Source organism: Tetrao urogallus (genome assembly GCF_951394365.1).
Source record: "Tetrao urogallus genome assembly, chromosome: 1".
Taxonomy (NCBI): domain Eukaryota; kingdom Metazoa; phylum Chordata; class Aves; order Galliformes; family Phasianidae; genus Tetrao; species Tetrao urogallus.
Window position 1 is genome coordinate 80010573 of NC_136813.1, and position 24651 is coordinate 80035223.

Sequence of the window (24651 nt, forward strand, 5' to 3'; positions counted from 1 at the left end):
ACCATAGCTTGTGACTCAAATAGATGTTTATAAATAAAATGCTAGCACTAGATAAAATATTTTGGGAATTAATGACACATCATTGTTGCCTCTGACAATGCATACCTAGCAAACTTAAAAAAGTCTACAGTGCAATCCTTAATGAATTATAATCCCACTACCAGCCATTAAATCTAAAGATTTTTCATCAGACTGTATGTAATAGCACCCTGACTTCCCAGGAAGTTTCATCTTACACCAATTCAATATAGCTGTGATTGCCTGACCAGCTGATTAGAGTGCTGGTTATCTTCCTGCTGCCCAAAACCCCTATATAAATCTTATAGTGATGCTTACAGTGACATATATCGCCTCTGTAGGAATTGTGATTTAAAGATGTAGGCAAGACAAATGGATAAAGGAAAGAAATTAATCAAAGAAACACTGCTTAGTATCATTTTAGTTCTAGCCATTGACTCACGATAACAATAATTAATGCTATCACTTACATTGCTTTGAGGATAAATAACAGTAAGCAGTACTGTTATATATGCAGACACACAGCTTAATCACTGTCCACAAAGTCACAGGGCAGGATGTGTTAAAAAAAACCTCCACAAAGTAGAACATCTGACAATTCGTCTGCAAATTAATTAATAAGTGGAAGGCACTCAGGGCACTGAAGTGGTATTGACTGCATCTACACCAAGTAGTGGATGAACATCACAGCATGTGTCAGCCTTTCAGTTACATGATCAGATGACATGGCCTTGGGAAATTCTCTTTTATTTTGTCATGGTTTTTCTTCATCAAAACTGTAAGGAAGGATATAATGTTCATCTGGTTATATCCCATTAGGGAGTTGGGATGTAGTCAGTTTGCAGTCAGGTCAGCAATTCTTCCTGTATACTAGCTGAGATGTAGTCTTAATGAAATAGTGAAATAAATAAACAGCAAACAACCAACTTCAAAATTATTAAGGAATGTTACTCATTTGCAAGCCAAGAAGGTAATACTCTTGAGCAAAACATTCACATATGGCTAACTGTTCCAGAACAGAACATTACTTTGCTCACTCTCATTTCTTCCTTCACTGCTAATATACCTATGGCTTAATTGTCAAGAGACACGAGGTCCTTGAAACACAATGATCCCTACCACTGGTAGCGCATCAGCAAATTATGGCTTCTCTGCCATAGCTACGTGTACTGACTGCATGTTTGCCAACAATGCAGTCACATACTTTACAAAGATGACATACTCTAGGTCTGACAACTACCCAGGGGTGTTAGAGCCCAAGGAACCCTGTTTTCCCAAAAGAAAACAATTATTATGCAGATTCTAATTATCAGTGGTATCAGTGGATAAACAGCGTTTTAAAGAAGACTGTATGTACCATCTCTTTGAATTTCAGTAAAATCACGTAATTGATTTGAGACATGCATGTCTCTTTAATATACAAACATGTAAATCAATTAGTTGAATATGAATAAAAAAGAGAAAAGCAACACAGTGTAATAGCTCTGTGGTAAATAAGTGGAGGATTTTTTTAAATGGCAAAGAGAAGTTTAACCTCTTCAGGCAGCTCTTCAGCAGCACAAGTCAAAATGCACAATCTGAAAAGGGCAGTAACGTTTATCCTCCTTGGTCACTGATTGCTAGTAGCTCACCCTGCTTTATGGAGCAGCCAGTCACAAGATCAACACAGCTGCTCCTGCTGAAATTCATCTGGAGGTTCAGAAGCACCTCCCAGCATTCTCTCACCCTGCATTAAGCAAACGAGACACTTCTTCCAAATACACCATGGAGAACAGCCTCCCTCACACTCCAAATTAAATGGAAAGCTGTCACTAGCTGCAGTGCACTGGAGTCTGCAAGGGTGTGGGTGGATTTTTTTCCACCCTCTTGTCTTACCTTGGGGAATTAGGAGAGAAACAGATGCATCCTGACTGCATCCTGCTATTGCAATTACTGTTTGCAGAGATGGTGAGGAAACTCATCCTGTCATCCCATAGGAAGGCTGGAGGAAGGGGACACTATCAGTATGGTATAGCAGACCAAGCTCTCCTGGGCCACTGCTACAAAGGTTAGAGCCATTTTCAGCTTAAAGGCAAAAAGCTATCATCCACAGCTAAGCTGTCTGCAATTAAATCATCACTCTCAGAAGATAAACTCAAAAAGAATAAAAAAAAGCAATCACAGTCTACTTTGATTTCTGTTCTTCTCGTCTCAAAGGTCCTTGAATTCTCCAGAACAACAAAACAATGCAAATTCTCATTTCAGCGATGCCCTGGAGCCATCACGAAGGACGAGAAAATTTGTAAGGGGGCTGTAAAAGAACAGTGTTGAAAGAAGACTTGCTGCGGGGGAACTGCTCTTGGAGAGAAAAGCAACTGGAGCAGTCCTGGGTACTTTGAAGACTTCCAGAAGGAAGTTAGAAGAGAAAAGGGGAGTGGTTCATAACAGCACTGCACAAACTGGGGGGGAACTATCAGGAGCTGAACCTCGGAGACTCACACATCACTGATTTTTACCACCTCTCCTATTTCAGCATTTGTTTTTTCACCATGTTCTTCATTTACATAACTAATCAATCTGTATCAACATCTGGTAGATAAATTAAATGATACAGCTAAGGTCATCACTGCAATTACCTATCGCCAATTCCGTTTGACCATTAAACAACAATTATGTCATTTAATATTGACGGTTCGTTATGTAACTTTAAGTAAGCATAACTTTAAATGAAGAGTGAAATTGCCAAACTTGAGTCAGCAATAGATGCTTCATTAAAACCGACAAAATTGCTACGCTGTTGAAATAATAAAGAGAAGCAGTCCAGAGAAAGCATTTCAGCTTCTTAAAAGGAAAAGCTTATGTTGAAAAAACAACCAGTTACAAATTTCTGAAACGCACACTAATTTTCAAATGAAGTATTTTACAGTTATTAAAAGTATCTTTCTTTCAGCAAATGAGCATGAAGAGAATCTGAGAAACCTTCCTTTGTGGGCAGGTTATTTTATAATTTCTTCCTGCAGACTGTTCTCTGATGCAGTCCGTACCGAAGACAGGATACAGGACTGCTGGACTGACAACCCGATCAGATACAGCAATTTACCTTCATTTTAACAAACACCCAAACACCCCTAAAAACAAAGACGAGGAAAATAAGTTTGAAGCTTGGAATTCATCCATTTCAGCAAAATGTGCTGTGGCAATTTGTAGGTGTGTGAGGTGGATATGTGAAGAATAAAACTAACGTTACTTCTCCTTTTACAAAAAGTCTTGTCTTGCTCCTAGTTGCGTCTTCCTCATTCACTTACAAAAAAAATTAAGCTTTCAGCAATTTGGAAGAATTTAAATTAGACACAAAGATTCCCTACCAAATTACAATACACTGGAATCAATTAAAGTGTGGTGAATTTACAGAAAGCCAGCACATCTGTCAGTACCTGGGATGTACAGAAAGCTCCATCTCATCGCTCAATTGCTCCCTACAGGCTAAGTGTAAGGGCTGGAAAATGGAAATAAACATTCTTGACAGCATTGATGTCGTCGGTCTCACTTTTTGCATTTACCTGGATTGTACAATTCATGTTTTCTACCAAATTTTTAAAATGCATACATACTAAGCTCCTTACTAGCTTCTTCACATGAATAAGAAGCAAAATTTGGATCCTACAGTGGGGAAAAATAATAGGATCTAATGAGTATGCAATACAAAATCGACTTTAATAATATCTTTTCAGATAAAGTATTACTGAACAGTCTGAAAAGACTTGAAACATCCCATTATTACCGTTTTGACCTGAGGCAAAGAAAAGCACTGAAAACACATCAAGGCTTCCATTCAAGACTAAACGGGTTATGCTTGTATTATGCAATTTATATGAGAGTTAGGCAATGATGAATATACCCAATTCAAAAATAAAATAAAATAAAATGGGAGGTTATTCAGTCGCACTTTTTTCAAAGATTTATCCTATGTGGCAGTGCACAAAGAATCAGTTTGTTTAACCTGTTTTGTACACATGTACAAACACCTAAGTTTAGTAATAAGAACACCTATTACACATACTATGCTAAAATCAGTGTTGCTTCCATGCTAACGAGCATTTGGTCCCAGCTCAAAAAAAGAAATATGATTAGCCACAAAGAATTATTGCCCCAATGGACATTACTTTCTCTTCGAAACAGAAGAAAAAAAAAAAAAGAGAAAATCTGCCTAAACATGTCCCTTCTTTGTGCAATCAGCAATGAGAATGTCTTCAAATCTTGACATCCAGGTGATGCTTACAGTGATAAAATCTCAGTTAAACTAAATGCAACCTGACTTCAACAGTCACACATCATTTGAACTGTTGACCTGAACCCACCAGGAGACTTTTTCCCCTCGCGTAGAGCTACCTCTTGACTTCTTGATTATTCCAGACTGCTGTAGCTGAAATACCAGAAAGAAATCCCAGAAGAAAAGCAGTTTCAACAGGACTTCAGGTCTCACCAGCAACAGTATCAGAGGTAACATGTTATCTCTGGATCAAAGTGAGCTACAGTTGGAGTGCGGTGCAATTAACAGGCAACTCTCTTTGAGGATCTACCTGTATTAAAGAGATGTCAGCATGCACAACTGCTATTTGTCCTGAATCCTTTAAACCCCTCACTTTCAGAGCAGAATAATAAAAGAGGCAAACTGGGCAATATAATTAAATAGCAAGTCAACACTTGCCTGCTTTTGCATTTTGTTAGGCTGAACTTACATGTCTCCTATTCCTTTTTGATATACAGAGCTGTCTTTCAGTTAATTTTTAAACAAATTGCTGCCATAGTGTTAATACTACAAGGAAAAAACATTCACACTTTCATTCCACTTCATCATATTGTGTTTCTAAAATAGCTTGGGTATACTTTTACATCAGGGCACTGCAGAGATACATGAGTTAGCTTGAAATATACCAGTTTATCTACTGAAAACAGTCTAATTATGCCAGCACAGACTCAAGCAGAAGATAATTTAAGCTATTTTTCACCATAGTAAATAAGCCTGCACTGAATGCTAGGCTTGAAGGCCTTAGTACTAAAGCTGGCTTGTCGAAAAGCCAGTTTATGTACTTGCACTATACAGACATAACCTCCTCCTTGAATGCAGCATATTGATTGATATTTCTTTTAGAGAAATAGCTTAATTTTTATTATATCCTCTATTACTTATTAACAGGACCATTAAAAGCAAATAGTTAGCTATTAAATGGTCTGCCAAGCAGCCTATACTAGAGCGTAGATTGACCTACTGTATCCCATAGATGTGCTTCTGTTACTAAAATCCAAAGCTGCTAAAAAATCTTAAAAAACAAATGGAAAAACCCAACACAAAAGCTCACCAGGGAGGCACATCTGAAGTCATAATAAGTGTGCAATTTCAGTATTCAAAATGACATCATGACAGCTGCCATGCGTTCTGAGCATTGAGTGCTTTAAAAATAAAGCAGTGGCAATGCAGTTTGTCAAATTGCTTCCATTGGCTTTCTACCACCCAAAAGTCAACATTAACAGCAGTTTGGTTTGATTTTTCATCTGCCTTTTGTAAAACAGTGAAAAGATTCACCATTTCTTTTTTCTTTTTCTTTTTCCATTTCTATTGCAGTCTTTAAGTAAGTTTGCAACAATGCAGCAAAATTACTTAGTAAATACGCACATTCCAACCACGCTGATAAATTAATTTTTCCACTCGATGTTTGAAATAAATCATTATGCCTTACACACTTGTTGGCAGAAAATTTAATCTCAATAAAATCACAGCTTCTCGCTTTAAATCGATTTTGGTTCACTACTTCTTGAAATCTTTGTCTTAACAATTCTCTGATTGGGAAAAAACAGCAACAACTGGTAGAGGTGTCTTACCTAAAGACTGGTAGAGCTCAGTCATCTTAGGATGATCCCAGCAGGTTGTCTGCGTCTCATGGCTACAATAAAAAACATAAAAGTTAATAAAATGGAATTTCTCTTTCTGTTCCCTTGCACAGTGTGCATCCCAGTGCTGTGCCAGAACACTGCCAGCAGCCTGAGCTCTTGCAGGAGGGAATCTAACTAGCAGCAGGCATGTCTTCTTTCAACCAGATGTCCATCTGGACTGCTGTATTGAAGCATGGGCTCAGGAAGCAAAATTAAAAGTTCTGCTAATATTACAAATACAGTGAGCATTCAGACAACGTAGTGTTCTGGGCTGTCTCCCTTATCCTAGGGTCTCTGTGAATTTTCAAGAGGCAGAGCTTTATGGAAGCCAGGAAAAAACCAAATGGGTTTACAAAACCCTGCACTATGACTAGAATGTAAATGGGACCATCTTCTGCACAGAAGCTCACAGCCTTCAGCTTTGCAGCAGACTGCTGCCAGAAGACATGCAGTGTGAGAGAGCCAAGTACGTGAAGTGTTAGTGAGTGCAGTAGCAACTCACTAGGCTACACATTTTAAGATTTTTTTTAATGACAGCGTAGCTAATATGATCTCGTTTCCATTAACATGGGAAACTTGAAAGAAAATTCTCCTTATCTATTCTAGAGCCAGTGAAGTCTTGGTCACACAGAATTCAGCTCTGCTGAAAGGCAACCCATGAACTACACTTAAAGAAAATTCTGAAATGTACGATTGCTAGCAACCACATTTGCAGTCCCTGTACTTAAAGAACAGACATCCTGGGTCCAATGTACATATAGCATTGGGAAGAAAAGGCACAGAAGAGTGAGGTCTGATCCGCAGTGCTTTGTTGTTCTGGAAGCACACACCTTTCAGCTCCAAACTGCGACGCAGCAAGCAAACTGAGTGCCCCTGTACAGCAAACAGCGCATGTAAAGCGAATGTAACAGGGGGGCAAATGGTGATCCCAAGCGCACCTCCACAGGCATGCCTTAGGGGTGCAGCTCTCCATGCAACACTTCAGCACCACCACTGCTGCAGGGAAAGAGAATAGTGAAGTGTTTTCTTAGCAGGATTTCATTTTGGCCTTAGAAGACAGGCTATTTACTTGATCCATGTGAATACTTCGCTGGCCCAGCAACGTCTGTGTACTCACTAGCTTACTGTATATATATGTATGTATGTGTATATATATATATATATATATATATATATATATATACTGTATGTAATTACAAAGAAGAACAAAAGGAGTAACCATAAGCAAAAATGCAGGAATGGCATCTGAGCTGAGCACAAGATGTTAAAGGAGCCTCAACTCATCAGCCTCAGCATCCCCCTCCTTCCTAATTCCTGCAGTGGCTGAAGGTAATAAGAAAAGGGAGAGGACATCAGAGCTGCAGCAGCTGTCCTGGTCTTTGCTCTGGGAAAATATGAATGTTGCAAAGAGAGGTGGCTGCAATCACCTTCAACCATCTAAGCTTAGACTTTGATGACCACAGACACAGAGTTGCTTACAAGAGAACACTGCACCCAAGTTCCCAAATTTTCTAAGATGTCTGGCACAAGGAAGTTCTGCACTGCTAGGAGCTTACTGTGTATTGTGCACAGTAAAATGCATTTTTTAAGAAAAAGTTTCATTTACACACTGAATCCCCCCCCAAATTTGGTTACCATTTGCCCCCTCCTTGTACAATAGCAGCCCAATGAAAAAGAACAAGGGAACATATTCACTGCCAAATTACTCTGTTGACAGAGAGACCTAACGATTCAGGTAAGCGGGCAGCAGCAGCAGACCAACAGTCGGGCCTGCAGAGCTGTGCCTGCTGTTTGCTAGTCCTCACTGTTCGTTCCAGACCAGTGGTTCCCTGGCAGCAGCCCGGCGGGCCCAGCCGGGGAGCGGCGCAGGACTGAGCTCAGAGCTGCACACAGGCACTCCTCGTGTCAGCACAGGGTAACAACCGAGGGACTTTGGGGATGGTGGTTTTCCACACCTCCTTTTTATCTCAAATGCCATGCGCAGTGCTTCTGAGGTATCCAAGTAGCAAGTGTATCCTTGGCTTCTGTGCCAAAGCATGTAGCAAAGAGCAAAGTAAGAACTTAGGTATGCAGTCGCAAGAAAGCTCTGAAACTAATTGCCTAATTTTCCCTGTGAATTTAGTTTGGCAGCTCCAGATTGTTCTGTGGACGAACTAGGCCATTTGGGGATCCATAGCTTTTGGTCTGGGAGCTTTCAAAGGCACTGATTCCCAATTACAGTATTTTAAAGCCACTGAGCACATGGCAATGATGTACCTATACAGCACCCGGAATCTTACTGCCTGTGTTGAATAGAAGAACAAGGGAGTCATTTAAGATTCAGAAAACTGTTATGGTTAATCACTCATCAACACCATGCGGACAATTATTTTTTGGGGGTATTTTTGTTTTTATGATAAAGCTTAATCAGATATCAGTGAATTTAATGTGCACAGTGTAAGATTATGTCACCTATTAACCATCCAGAAAATACATAACCAATCTTCCTAAGACACTGTAAATAAAATTTCCATTGCCAAATAAATGTTGGACTGTTTTCATACATTTTTACTGCCAGATACCTCAAATGACTACACAGAATGCTCTTACATCATGGCTGCCTAAAATAATTTGCCCAGGGATGCCCATTTTGCAATGAACGGTCTCACTCACTTCACCCACACGTCCCAAGGGCTGAGCTGGTGGGGTGGGTGTCTTTCTCCAGAGCTCCCTCCCCTCATCCTGGTGCTCTTCCCAAAAAAGAACTGAGGCCTGGCGCTGGAGCAGGTGAGGAGGCAGGGCAATGCCCCAGACACATGGGAAACAAGAGGGCTGCAGCTACTTCGTTCCCACAAGAAACAGTAGGAAGCTGAGACTGCAGCTCACCTGCTCTTTGCAAGCCTCTCCACTGCTTCCAAAGGCCATCTGACCACGAGCTGGGGGCCAGGCAGGGGGAGACTCTGCCTTCCTGAAGCGCCAACTCAGCAGTTCCCGCAGTCTCCACCATGCCTGGGAACGCTGTAGCATCCTTAATAGAGCTGCAGCACAAGGTCTGCCAGAGTTTCAAACTCCAGTGAGCAGAGCCCTTTGCAGCCTGCGAGTCAGGAGGATGCAGAGGGACAGGGGGAGCACGAGCCCTCTGACCAGCAGCAGCTGGAGCCTGGTGAGACGTGCCCAAGTAAGGGCTCATGGGGCTTGTTTTCCTTTTCCTAAACCTGCCTTGCAAAGTTGCAAAGGTGAAAAGGAAATTAAAAGTGAGCCTGAAAATGAGAGGAGCACGCTGGATAATGGTGACACCTAGGTGCTGGTGTGACTAGCACACTAAATACACCAATAAGTCAGGGGGATGAAAGCACGGTCCTCACTTAACACATCCTTTGGGAGCAGCAGGGCCACTTCATTAAAGGATAATTACATCATATTAGCAAGGATAATTTTTACGTGGGCAATTCTGTCACACTGTGCCTATGTAACCTCTCTGTTCTTGTAAAAAGCACAGACATTCACCTCTCGTCACTGTTGGAAGAGCTAACAGCACACAGGACTGCAAACCTGAAACTGAGAGATGATAGTCCAAACAGCACACAAATTGAATTATAGTTCTCTTGCTACAACTTCATCAGTTTAGATAAAACATGGTTATTCTCTCTTCCCACTGAGCAACACCAGCAGCGGGGGGAGTAGAGAACAATGTTGCACAATCGCTAAAACATCCTCACACAGGTTGTAGCCATTCAAGATCTCTTTAACTCATCCTGATTGCACTCTTTCTATTTTTTTGCATATATGTAAGATTCAGGTGTATTCATTGTGAAGTTCCAGAGTCCAGAACTTCAGACTGAACTGCGCAGCCCTTTCTAAACTCCTGCTGTGCTTCTTCTGTTTCTCACATATTTATTTGAAAGCAGAACATAAACAAGATATGCAAGTATGCAGATGTGCACAGAATAAGAAGTTTCATCAGGTGGCAATAAACAGATACTTACATACACTTAATAACAAGCTGCTTATTAAGTACTGTCTTATAAAGCAATGAATAATCCAGTCTCAAACACTGCAGTCTGTAATACCTCTCACCTTTTGGCTTTAAGATGAATAAAAGGTTATTACAACCACCGTATGACTGCTGTCAAAAAGCCAAAATAAACACGATACAGTTGCTTGGCTTTCACTAACCTAACATAAATGCGTTTCAAAGTGTTTGCATGCACAGACACTGCTGCTCATTGAAAATCAGAAATGTTTTCAGCAGCAGATGACAGCGATTGCCAGAAGACTTAACAGCTGTCTTTTTTTACAGGGTTTCATTAATTCCCTGGCTACAGCACGGCACTGCGATGGAAAGTATTAGCGGTGTGAGAAGGTGGCACTCCTATGTGCCGTACAAAGGACTACTGTTTTCATCTATAAATCCAGAGACTACTGATCTGCGCATGGAGATTATTCCCATTTAAGCCAAGGATCAGGCATCTTTCCAGGAAGAATTTGACTGCAGCATGTTTTATTGGCTTTTGCCAGATTTATCGCGCTGCTGAAGGGAAGCACCGATACATATTTAAGTTTCTCACTGACACTGGAAACGAGCAGTCAGAGAAAGGCAAATACCAACTGCCGAGAACTGTAAAGTAACTCTTTTTCACCGCTCGCGATGTTAAACATTTATTTTACATGCTACATCTCGGGCAAAGATGACGGCTTGGCAGCGGGGCTCTGCCCTACAGCTGCTACCTGCCCACCCAGCTATTCACTCGGCAAAGCCCAGCCGTTCTGCTCCTACCAAAGCCACTTCACTGCGGGGCATCAGACCTCACAGCCACGCACCTGTGGGCTCTGAGCAGGGACACGGAGAGGTAAGGGTCAAAGAATCAGACGACAGAATTGTTGAGGTCGGAAAATACCATTAAGATCACCTAGTGCACAGCCCCAAGGAACCCCTCCCGGCCCTGCCCAGTCATGGGAAAGGTGACTGCTAACACGAAAGGACTCCATGAAAGTAGTACCCGTTGAAGTGTTCTAGGGAAGTTCGCTCCCGCACCAAGTTAGGCACTGCACAGGTAACGCTCTACACTCCTCCGGCTACCCTTTACGACCCAGCGCAGCGCGCACTCCCAGCCCGGCGCAGCCCCGCATCCTGCACGTCCCAACCGGACACACGGCGCGGGTCTACGGCCTCCATTCCCAACTGCCCTGAAGGGACGGAGCGGAAAGTTGACCTTTTTGGAGAAACAAATCGCTTCCCCTACGGTCTTCCGAGGAGACGAACGCGCTACCTCCACGTTGCAGCCGTGCTCTGGGATGGCCGCGGCTACCGCGCTGCTCCCGGCTCCATCATCCCGCCCGCAGCCCCGCCACGAGCCGAACCCAGCCTGGCACCTGCCGCCGCGCCCCCCTCCGCTCCTCACCCTCTGCGTTGCTCCCTCATGGCGGCAGCTGCTCGGCGGCGCCGCGGAGCCAGACACAGCGCTGCCACCCGGCCCCGCCGCCCAGCACCACTGCGGCCGCCCCGCCGGCGAGCAGGCGGGAGGGAAAGAGGGAGAGGGCGGCGCTCCCCGCGCTGAGCCGCGCTGCACCGCCCCGGCCCGCCCCCGCGGCGGAGGGGTCCCGCGGGGCTGAGGCGGACGCGGATACGGTCGCGGTGGTTTCCTGCTCTCCTTCACCGGGGGCTGCTGCAGAGTTGGGGTCGCTCCTTCCCGCCGAGAAGAGGGCCGGTTCTGTGTCCTGAGCGCGGAAACGGGTGCCACGTTTCCCAGTGTGAATTCTGCTTCACGCTGGATGCGCAAATGAAAGCCAAAGACCTTCTCTTGGCATCACAAACGTCTCCTATCCATTTGGCCCGCCACCTCGCCTCACCACATCCTTCACTCACACGGCAGCAGTGCTGGGTGAGGAGCAGGTCCTACCCACAGCTGGGCAGTTTTTCAGGTTTACATTTGGTTCTCTCATGGTACAGGCGCCCAAAAGGGTGCCATTAAAACCTACAGAAAGCCTTAGCATGGGGAAGATGTAGGCCTGGACATGTGGAAAATTCACCTCACCCTTGTTCGCAGCCTTACCACATCACTGCCCACAGACTGCTCAATAAGCATGTACCTGGCTTTAATAAAAGCCCAGCAGGGTTCAGGAGAAGCCGTCATGTATTTTTGTAGAAACTTTGCAAGTGCAGTATGCTCAGGGATCAACCCCAGCAACCGCCAAAGGCAGGAATGAAACCCAGCAGAGCGAAATGTTAACTTCTCATAGTTTCTAAACAACCTAATGTGCTTCAAAAGGTCAATGTCACAGCTTTTGTTTATCTTGCATCTCCAACACTGCCCCGACAAAGCAAGAGAAAGAGGATTCATCTCAGTGTGGGCAGACACAGTACCACGTTAAGGCTCCCTGGGCTACATACATATGTCAGCTTTGAAGCAAATGAACTGGCTGAAGGCTGTCAGTTGTTCCAATCAACAAACATTTCTTCTTTCATCTCCCGCTAAGTTTTAAGAAACAAGAGATCTCTCTCTTAGCTTTAAAGTGTAATCTTTAGCGCATTAATTGGGAGGGACTTCACGATCCATTACAACAGTGGCAGAGCAGACTGCTTAATGTCGCAGGACTCATTGCGGCTGGAAGTCTGCAGTTTCACAGAGAAAGTATTTTGCTTTATTTCAAGAAATCTCTAGTCCTGATCCTCAAGATACACATTCCTTCAATTTCTTACTGTTTCTAGTGTATCCTGGTCAAGCTCTATGCTGCTATTACCACGTTTGTCTTCTTTCCCATACAATAGTGCCAAGTAATAAGAATTTAAAAACCAGTCTGAAATTCTCATACTTTGCATGATCTTCTTTCTCCTTGAGTTACAAATAAGGTATTGTATTCAATTAGACTCACAGCAGGTGAAAACCCCAATTAGTGAATCCATTTTCTTGGCTTTTTTTTCCCTACCTTACACCCACACACCACTTTTTTTTTCCTTGAACAATAAGGGGGAACTCTGAGTCATTCCTCAATTCAAAAGCAAATTAACCCTTTGATCTCCCAAATCAAACTATTACCCACTCAAGAACATCCAGAGGAAAACATGAGTGTTGAAAGATTAAAGGATTAAGGCCTATTTACTTTATAATTTGATTTTATTAAAAAAATACCTATTTAATTCTGCTTGCTGTCTCCAAATTCATAAGAGATTTTAGCAACTTTTGACCTCGAGATTATGTTTTTTGCTGTACAATGCAAGTAATACCACTCTTATTCCAAATTGTTTTTAAACTATTAATAATTTATTATGAAATATAATTTGTTTGCAGTGTAAATGCTTACTGTCTTTGAATTTTTAACTGAAGCAAGTCTATATGCCATATTTAATTTTAAACCACTTATCTGATTAAAAAAACAGTCTTCTTCTGCAGAAAATAAAACAAGATTACAGAACTAGCACAATTTGAATTCCCCATGTTGCTTTTCTTATCCGAGGACCATTTAGTCAATTTGGGCACCTACACAGACAACTTAATCAGAAGAACAGTGTTTATTTCTTATACTTAATGCAGGACTGATCAAGGTGTCTTTCTCTTTAATATTTATCAGTTCCGGGTGCTTCAGGGGAAATCACAGCCCCCTAATAAAAGAGGGGTGATCTGCTTTCACTAACAGTGTCTTATTCATAATTAAATACCAGCTGAGCACCTGAAAAGTCAGGATTTTCAAGTAGTATCAATGCACTGCTTGCTGTCCAAATGCTAATGGCATCTCCATGTCTGAAAATTCTCGTTTTCCCATCCTAATGCATTATTCTCAAAATTTTGTCACTTTTATATGAGGAAAGAGCAAAAGACACACACACACACACACACACAAAAAAAAAAAAAAAAAAAAAAAAAAACTTTAAAAATAGTAATACAAGCATAAAATAATTCCCAAATGCTATTGCTTGAGCGTAAATCTTCTCCGGTTTTATGAAGGAGATCAGCATTAGTACCCCATGTTACAGAAAGATAAGAAAACAAAGGCAGAAATGAGTAGGAGAACTCATTTCTCTGTTGCCCAGAACTGGTTAGGAGGGCAAACCTAAGTTTGCTAGTAAGGTTGACGCTTAACGAGTCACCAAACTAAAGATATTTCTTTAGTTCTACTGTCACTGAAAGTAAAGATAGAACATTTTCCTATTAACTAAGTTTTGTTCCTGTCATTCTGTGTGCAGGGCTCCTTGTAAGCATGGCTCTACTATTTCTCAGTTATCTGTGCAGTGGATTAGCACACACTAGCCTTGCGTATAAGAAGACATTGTGGTGCCCTGCATTGGGCCTGCTAATCCGCTATGCTCTTTGAGCCTATTTTCTTTTTCTTGGTATAAATAAATACTAAGAATCACTTGGGATGGCACAATGACACTTTCCTGGATCATCTGTCTTAAATATGCTCCAAGGGCTGAAACCTCCAGGATTTCTTCTGTGTTCACCGATAGCCCTCTCAGACAAGCCAAGAAGAGAATACTGTTTTGGTTAATGCTTTTTTTTTCTTTCTTCTTTTGTCTGCTTGAACATTACTTCTGAAAGCACATTAAAATACTGCAAATGCAATGCAGAAAATAGTTTTGAAGTTCTGCATTCATTTTCCCCAATGCTACATTATAAATTAAATACTAGGACATTCATTGCTATGTATAACCAGTTATTTGCACCATGTAAGAGCTGAGGAGGGAGCTTGCCATTTCCCAATCAGGGGGAAGCCCAGTTTGTGTCTTGCATAAATGGAGATGAGCAGGTGCTTCTTCTTCAACAGAGATTCTCCATAGCACCATAAAGCAGCTGTGTAATCACAGAATTCCAGAACCTTAGGGTTTGGAAGTGACTTCTGCAGATCATCTGGTCCAACTCCCCTGCAAGTTCCCTACATTAGGTTACAAGGCCTGTGATTTATATTGTGGAAATTAATCAAATTTATGTCACTCCTAGTCTACCATGTCCAAATTGCTCATTTACATTTCTACCCAAGGAACAATTGGATTTCAAAGCTTGATGGCTGGGATATTCTTGCATCAGACAGAGTAGGAAAAATGTTCGTAAATATGTATACGTATATTTCTGCAGTAAAAGTTGCAGAGCTTGTAACAATTTGATGCACAATATGGAAAGTACTATTGCACAGAATGTGTAATAGGATGGCATGTACCTCTGCCCTCCTTCACAAATCTCCTTTGGTCTGAGATTGCTTTTAGTGTAGTAAAGACACCCGATTAAAACAGAAGTTCCCATCACCCTGCAAGATTAGTGTCGCAGAGCCTTGGGAGCAGTGTGTGTGTGGCTTATGTTATACCAGGCTGTTGACAGAACATGAATGATATGACACCTATCATTTTAGGTATAATGAATACACATACAAAATTTATATTATTGAAATCTTGGAAAGGTTAACTGGGAGAGGGTAAAATTGCTTTTTAGCTGGAAGTGGCAACGTAGGCAGCTTGCAGTAGCAGAGCATTTGTTCAGTCCAGTGCCAGGTGTAGTACCCAGGTAAGGTTATGTGCACTGTTGGATGCAGGTGGCAGTACATCCTAATCCCACCAGTGTTATGAGCTTCTCAGGTAAGCACTTGGACATATCTCTTCTCTCCCCATCACATCCAGGCTGGATGTGGCTCTGGGCATCCTGGTCTAGTGGCTGTCAACTGTGTCCATGCAGGGGGGTTGAAACTAGATGATCATTGTAGTCCTTTTCAACCCAGGCCATTCTATGATTCTATGATGATTCCAAGAAAATGAAGAAAGCAGTACAACTCCTGCTCTTCTGGGATGGAAATGAACTGGAATGTGGAGAGTCACAAGAATGGGAAGATGAAGAAGCAAAATGCTGGCAAAATATTAGATAAATGAAAGTATTAAAAAAAATCCTCTGAAACTTACTGAAAAGTTAACCAGAAAAACAAAGCAGAATGACATGCTAATCTTGACCATCCACAAATAAGACTTCAGAAATAATAATTATACCTTTTTAAGTCACTGGTTTGAGGAACCTGTATTGACAAAGTGGATGCCTATCATTTCAGTTCAGTTGTGAACAAATGAAAACTAATAAGGATAAATTAAACAAAAGGATGAAGGCAAATTTCTTACTTTCCTTTGCGTTCTCAGTTAGAAATAAATGACTGTCTTGCATCCTGGGGGATTAAAATAAGCAGGATTTCATAAACTCTCTTTCTCATTAAGTCTCTTTTCTCCTCCAAATCTTTCTTTCCACACATAAAATTCTGTGTTGTGAACACAGAAGCTGGCTTCCCAGATAATGAACTTTCCTGTTTCCTGTCAATGTATAGACTTCAGTTGCGAAAAGCTTTCCATCTTACTGGGCTCCATCACACAGAGACCAGAAAATGTGATGTGATACAGATCACCATGCATTCCTCATGACAGGACTGCTCGCTAGCAGCTCCCTCATTCAAAGTCGCCCTCAGACAGCAAAGGAGAGGCCTGCATTCCTTTTACACTAATTTACTTTTTGCTTGCATTCCATAAAATATTTATTTTTGACATTATCATCGGGTCTGTTTTTATAACTAAAATCATACAAACAAAAAAGTTTTTCCTTCATTCATGACATTTTTCCATAAAGGTCCTATGTAAATATCATCTTGGAGAGAAAACATTCATTTTGTGAAAAAAAAAAAAAAAAAAAAAAGCCATGTAGATCACACTAAGAGATTACCTACTGGGATAATGCAATGGTAAAACTGCACTTAAGTATGCAAAGAGGACAGTGAAAATCTATTGCATTTTATGACAGCTGCAAGCAGGCAAGTTTCCAATCAGACCACTAACCAGGCAAACATTACAGCTTTGAATTACTGCATGGATTTTTTTGTGTCTGTATTTCAGCTTTAGATGTTTTGCAGCATTCTCATACATCGTGTAACATCTGTTGCTTTAAAATATACTTTGAACCTGTCATAACTACCATGTCGTTTACTCAATGATCATAATGTAATATACATAACATTTTAATGTATTATTCTAACAACAAGAGGCACTGCCTATCTTTTACATACACACTAGGCTTTTCCAGCATCTTCCTAAGCATGTTGATGTTGCTGACCTTAGCAGATACAAGAAGGTCAAGAGCTGTTCCTAACTTTTTCCTAGGGACCACACAGAGCCCCGATGTGAGAAAGGGACAACTCTCTCTCCTTGTTAATCAAACTTGGGTTGATTTTGTTTCCAGACCAGAAAGGTTTTACCTTCTGTACTACATAAGCAAAGCTCACTTTTCCTGAATGGCATGACTGCTTTGCTCTCTATTCCTAGAAGTCCAGTGTGGGTTAAGAAATCAAGGGAAAGCATAGCACTGCACTGGAGGAAAAGCTAACCTACAGAAGCTGATGGAAGGTGAGAGCAGATCCATCTAACAAGCCTCACCAGTAAATCCATCCAGACCTACTTCTTCATCTGATCCAGGTGATGCTTCACAGGGTTTATCTGCATAGAAATGCAGCTTCAGATTAAAGTTGTGCAACTACTCACAAACTGAGTCTAACTTTCAAGCAGCAGAAAAGTAAAAGCTTCTCATCTGACATTTTTGTAATGAAAACTTTTAAATTTCTTCCCAAAACAATAATCTGTGACAAAATGTACTTCTATTTAATTCAGTTTGACTGCAACATGAGGCAATTGTTCATACAGCTCTGACAGTGTATGCTCTCTCTAATGGCAGCTAGCAATACTCTCATCTTGTCCATGCCAAAGAGTGAAAATTAATGTCTCTATATATGCTCATTTGAAACAAGCATGCATATACAGACCTCTGTCAGCAAGTACTTCAGAGACAGATGACTGAGCATCAGCCACTGTGGAGCCATGTCCTAGGTCACAGACATTTGCTTATCCTAATTGAATCTAAATGTATGTTAGCACTTAAATACTACAGTAAAGACAGATACAGAGAAATTTTCAAGTAAGATAAAGATTTTTTCATAGAATTCTAGAATGGTTTGGACTGGGAGAGGCCTTATAGGTCATCTAGTTCCAACTGCCCTGACATGGAGGGTTAGATATTCCTTAGCTAAGAGTAAGAAAAGTTTTAGTCCTCTCAGCTTTTGTACATAGGTATCTTTGTGTAGCTCATTACAACATGTGAGTTGGCAGTTAAAGCAGGACACAATCCTGTGGCTGCTATCTGATGATAGGATATAAGTCTTGCTTGACTGTATTTCACAGTTCAAACTAGATGTTTAATGCTAAGAATGCATTTAATACAACTCAATGACTTTGTATACTTAAGTGTTTTTTAAGTTTGAATTCAGAAAAACTTCTCAAAAGGCTTCCGATAAACTGTGATTTCATCAGCATACCTTCATGCCTTTCTCTGATCTCTGTTATCAAATACAAATTGGAGTCTCTTAGTGAACAAATAAGCCTGCAAAAGAAAGATTCCTTTTCAAGCAAAGAAGCCAAATTAGCCATGGAAAGACTTGCATTAACAATCAGAGATACCTTGTCTACACAAATGAAAGAGCCTTGATCCATATGACCAAAGGAACACAGATGAGCTTCAGGATCTACAGTAATCTACTATCAAGTCAAAGAGAACACTGACTTCGTGGAGCTCAAAATCAGCCAAAATACATTAATTCTCTCTGTATTGAACATTATCCTCATTGAGCCAATTAAACAAATTAGTAATATGGATTTGGAACTATTTTCTTCTCTTTAAGAAACAAAAGTGCCATCTAAATCCTGAATATTTTGTACAGTCATAAAATATGAAGAAGAAAAACCTTCTTTATGATCTGTATTAACATGCTTAGACCCCTGTAGCTAAACTTAAGGGAACTATCCCTTGAATAAGTCAACCTATAATTCCACCATATCATCTTCAGTTTTTTCTAAAATAGTCCAGACTTAAATAAAAACCTTTTTTGCTAGGCCTAAGCTCAGTAGTCTGTCTTCATCATCTTCTTCACCACTTATTACACAATGCCAGATTACTGTAAAAGTTCAGATTACTTAACTTCATACCTCTGTCAGAAACTCACAACAGTTTTTCTTACTTCCATCTCAAGTAAAATAATATATTACACTTAGCTAAAAATTTTCCATGTCTATATATGGAGAAAATCTAAACCATTGGTTTATTTCATACTGTCTGCCTGGACTACTGCTATTCTTTATGCTAGCATTAATTATAATTATGCTAGCATACATAACACAACACACTGCATAGAAGGCAATCTTCTGAATGTCTTCAGGTCAGAAAGAAGGATCACCTGAATTCACACTTCCTGTCGTAGAAAACATTACAACTGTTTGAACATTCATTCTTAATTCATTCATGATCATAGAATAACAGAATGGCCTTGGGTTGAAAAGGACCACAGTGATCATCTAGTTTTACCCCACAGCCACAGGCAGGGTCGCCAACTTCTAGACCAGGCTGCCCAGAGCCACATCCAGCCTGGCCTTGAATGCCTCCAGGGATGGGGCATCCACAACCTCCTTGGGCAACCTGTTCCAGTGCATCACCACCATCTGTGTGAAAAACTTCCTCCTGATATCTAACCTAAACCTCCCCTGTCTTAGTTTAAAACCATTCTCCCTTGTCCTGTCAGTATCCCCCCGTAAAAAGCCATTCCCCCTCCCTTTTATACACTCCCTTCAAGTACTGGAAGGCCACAATGATCTCTCCCTGGAGCCTTCTCCTATCTAAACAAGGACAGTTCCTTCAACCTTTCCTCACAGGAGAGGTGCTCCAGCCCTCTGATCATCTTAGTGGCCTTCCTCTGGATAACAAAATCACTCTGTCATATTAAGGAAGTATTATGTTTTTTGTTCTTTTGTTTTGTTTTGGTTTTTAATCATCATTGTTATCTTGAAGTAAATCATTTCCCTTTAGTTAGTATCAACAGCTCTAGCTCGTGGTTGTCAGCTTTACAACGAAATGTGATTTTGCTAGCAATTATCACCACTTAGTTAATGTCTTCACATTAAAATGCATCAGATCAGGGAAAGTAAAACAAAGATGTTCACTTTATCTTCTACATAAACACATGAAAGTGTGATGTCTAGATATCTTGAACTGTAGTAATGAAAGTTATTTTTTCTTACAAATATTGCACTTTTTTATCAGTAATCAAAAATGAATCCCTTGTTACTTTTCCATAGTTTTGTTGCTGCAGTTGGTCTTATTTCTCATTCTTGAAATTCTGTGTTCATTATTTCTCAAATTATAATCCTTCCACCCAGTTCCTTCAATTTGTTCTGTTTTTAGGGTAACTAACAGAGCAAATAATTTATTAAGGGTAAAAATAATTTTGCAAAGATTTATTGAGGATGATAGCCTAAGAACTTTGCCAAATGGAGCCCAAGCAGAGAGCAAAGGATTAGACCCTATCTAATCCACTGGTTTATCAAATCATTGTATTTAATACTGAACTAAAATCTTTGGAGACTTTTATTTTTAGCAGCTTGCCATACTGCTTATTCATTTGGCTTTATTCTAAGAATTACTATTTGTAGTCAAAGAGAAGACAAATTTCTTGTTCTTGTGATTAAGATATCATCACTAAAAGGCTTCTAACCTTACACAACTAAATACAACTAAATAACATTTTTTTGACTCTGTGCAATATTGTTTTTTTTTTTTTTTTTTTTCTGGTAAGTTCTCTAGTAAACATTACATTTTACTGGAAGCTAGCATTTAATTTAAAACGTTAACAGGGATTAAATGCAATGAAATCAATCATTTGGTGATGATAGTGCACTCCATTTGGTAAGGATGAAGAAAGTGATTTGTTTTGATAGCTGTTTCCATGTTAACTTTGTTCATGATGCTTGCTAGTAATTTGGAGAAAAATAAAGCCAGTGGCACTACGTTTACACTGTCATTTAATCGAATGATTAAGTCTATGAAACAGGCGAGAATGATCTGCTCTCTAAATCTGACAGTAATTTGGTTATGTAGACTTTCTGGTGGCACATTCTTTTACATCTACACTGCATGTAGATCAATGTATGTCTGCCATGAGAGTAACAGTCAAGTCCATGTCTGAATTTCACACACGGGCTCTTTTTTTTGCTGAAAGCTGGACCACTCCCAAGCCAAGTAGCCATGGTAGTGCTCTGCTTCCTGGTTAGTACTGCTGTGGACCTAAGGCATGATATATTCTTCTCAAATGGTTTCACTCGCTGTAGTAGTAGTTGTGGCCTGAAAGAGCAGTAACTTTATGAAACTAGTCTGACTTGTTCCTGCAGAATAAATTCATCATGTTCAATGGCCAAAAATATCTCCTTCCACTGGGAGAGCCAGGAGGGTTCTAGAACAAACCCATGTGATTTTAATGCCATGCAGCACAACATAGGCATGAGAATTTTGTTGGTCCAGATGCCCTAGTTTTCATGATGACCCCACCACAGCAATCAGGTGGTAAGCAAATTAATTATCTTTAGGTATTCACTTCTATCCAGAAATCACTTGACTAAACAACTGACTCATGGTCAATGAGGTCAATTACGATTATGAAATCGTGTTCCCTTTTTAAGACTGCTGCATGATCTATGTGCAATTTCCAACGTTTGAAGCAGTCAAACTGTTTAAGGAAAAACAAAAAACAACTGTTATTTTCATTCCAAAACTTTGTAAGCTGGTGCATTTGTTGACAGAGTTTACTGAATTCAAGAAGCACTGCCAGCACACAACAGCAGAGAATCTGGACTCTGATTGCATTTCTTTCTGAAACTTTCATTTTATACAAATGAATGCTCTCTGTAGAACTTTTATAAAAGAAACTGGCAAAAGGTAGGACACAGAAAGAATACTCGCTTGCTCTTTTGGACCTGTGTATAGAGTAAAGCATTTCACCACCTATGCGAACTGCAAAAGATAATAGCGTGCATTAACAATCCTGTAAGGCCTTTTAGTATATCTCTTAGTACATACTGAGCTGAATTTTACCTCTAAACAAAATTTGGCTAAATTCCACAGTAGGTAAAGGTTGTTCTGACACTGCCAGACTATACCATTCTCTGCCTTAAACAATTGGGTGTATTTTTAATTTCATGGATTTTGTTGTTCCTAGGTGGGCATGGTTTATATTAATTAATTCCAATCACCAATCTCAACATTTAAAGAGACAGTTCTTGTTTACTTAATTTCAGTCATAATGCTGAAATTGTATTTCTGTCCTGCATTTCTGTGTAATTTGCAATTAAGTGGGTAATTCAAAACTACATACAGAATAATTAACCCTAGCTGCATTTTCCATCAGTCAGTGTCATAACCCAAAGGATCACTTGGTCAGTCTCTTACGCGCTGTAAAGTAGAAAAAGTAAATGAATAAAGAATTGCTACAACTTTTGCTGGCACATGAATAGGATAAAGGTGTATACGGAGGCAGTGGGTACACAGTGTAATACTTCCACCTGGCATATCATCTGTCTACTGCTGGATATGTTGAAATAAATAAATGATCAAAAAATAATCTTATTAAAAAAAAAGGTCAACAAAGTCAGGATGATTTTGGAAATGAAATCAGACTTTGCAACACAAGTGATATGAAAGGTGCAATATGATTAAAATGCAGAATCTTATTTATTATACATTAGGTAGATCAAAGCTTTGCAGTGACAACAAGGCAGTGACTAGATGTTGCCACCTGTTTGGTCTCACTTGCAATGGAAGTCTGTTAGGTGAAGCTGTATTAAAGATTGGCACTGTGGGTGACACTTATGAATAGCTTACATTAAAACACCAAGATTATTCTTATTTTGCTGGGCAGATTTACTTATTATTCACCAATGGAAATGATATTTTTTTAACAAATACAAAAACAGAAATTCTTTTTAATTCAGGAAAGTTTCTGAACCAAGTGTCAGAAACTAAAGGTGAATTCTCTCACTGAGACACATCACCTACTTCTTTGACACAGTGACAAAAAGACCTGAAGAGTGTAAAATTAAAGTACATTTCCACTGTGGTTTTGGAGAGAATGCTGAGCCTTGCAGCAGGCTGAACTCAGAGAGGAGAGACTGTGGCAAGCAAATTATCTAGGGAAATAAAATTTGGAAAGCAGGGCAGGAAGCAGCTTTTTGAAATATTTTAGATTTTTTTTTTCCTCTTTTGTTTAACTTATCTAAAAAAGGAAAGCTGCGATTTAAGAAAAGTGTGTCGGTGTTAATGTATAATCATTACTGAGAGAATCCAGCAGAGAGAACTCAGGAAAGCTGAAACAATGCAAGATGCAACAAGACAAGAAAAGGCAAGGCAGCAATGATCTGTGTCAGCGTCCTTACAACTTGCTGCAGAACTGACAAGACGGATGCACAAAACTTGCATGGAGAGGCCAGGGCAACACTAGGATCTCAGGACTTTAAGTGAATACTGGGAGGAAATAAACTTACATACAATCGAAAGAAAAAGGAGGAGTGAGCAAAGATTTAGAAATTCCCATATAAAAATTCAGCAGAAATTTAATTTGGCTTTATAATACCTGGAAAAAGTTGGTAAGTACTTTAGAATCACATATGCCAAAGGAGAATAGTTTGGTAGGTCTCTGGGTGTTATAAATACATGCACCAAATACACTGACCAAAGCTAATGTTAGGGACCCATATAGGAGAAGGGAAATGCACTGTCTGACTCCTTCCAAACACGATGACTACTGGGGGACTACATAATGTGTGCATACCATAGGCGAGCTTAATAAGGGATTCACACCGACAGGCTCTTTTCCACTCCTTATTTCTAGAACAGTGGACAAATGCCCCAGAGCAAAATACTGATAAGACTACTGCACTTGATTTACTCAAGAGAAAACTGTACAGATACAGATTTACGTTTTGCCAGCAGCGAATATTTATTCTACAGTACTTTGGGCAGTGATGTGAGAAACTATGATACGCAAGAGGAAATGCTGAGAGCCAGATTCTGATCTCTTTTATGCTTCTAAGAGTAAGAGGTAACTGCTGAAATCAATGGGCATATCTTTCAATTCAAGCAAGGTGCTTTTGGCGTGGAACTTAAACTTGATTTCCAAACTTCTCACACTTAAGTCTGACAGGAGCTTAATAAGACTCCACCATAACTCAGCACGTTCTTCTGCTCATTTCAGGTTGCTAGAGTGCAAATAAATGTTTGTTTCTTCCTCCAATTGTAATCAAGAGAAGAAATCATAGCATCTGTAAGCAAACTCTAATATGCTGTGGCCCTAACGGTATGGTTTTCATTACTTTTGTGTCATAGCAGAGTTAAAATAGCGCAAAAGCAGATGAACCAGTAATGTGCAGGTCAAATGGTCAAATATGAAGAGATGGAGTACTGTCTCCAATTAATATCTGCTAAGTGTTTTACATTGTGTGGTAATATTACAGCAGTATTAAAAGAATAAGCACTTCCACTAACAGGCAGCAATTAAAAGAAAAAATGAAGTTGAGTGCACCTATGTCCAAAAAGACAATCTCTTGGTGCCTACAATCTCATTTATGCCTACAGTGATGGTTTATGTCAAAATACCTCAGCTCAAAAGGCAGAAGTTCAAATCAGCATTTAAAATTGTGGTGAGATCATGCATAAAAGACTTTTGGGAGTCAGATTTTTAACCTTTCAATTTCAGGTGCCACTTCACTAAGCTGAAGTATAGGGATGAAATATGCTCTTTGACAACTGGGTTCAACTGACTAAAATGCTCTCAATGGCAGTAATTAGAATGAAATTTCCTTCTAAAAACTGCAGTAAGATTTCAAGATACCTTTATTCCAGAACTTGTTTTTGTTTGGTTGGT

General features: G+C 40.1%; 1 protein-coding gene across 1 annotated transcript in view; it reads right to left on the reverse strand.

The window, feature by feature from the left end:
* The window catches only part of DMD (dystrophin), a gene marked incomplete at both ends in the record, with an annotated part of 1041552 nt that overhangs the window by 66422 nt on the left and 950479 nt on the right, over positions 1–24651 (reverse strand). The window contains one exon of the mRNA XM_079549062.1: positions 5878–5939. Within this exon, the coding sequence (XP_079405188.1) occupies positions 5878–5939 (62 nt within the window). The remainder of the gene's footprint in view (positions 1–5877; positions 5940–24651) is intronic.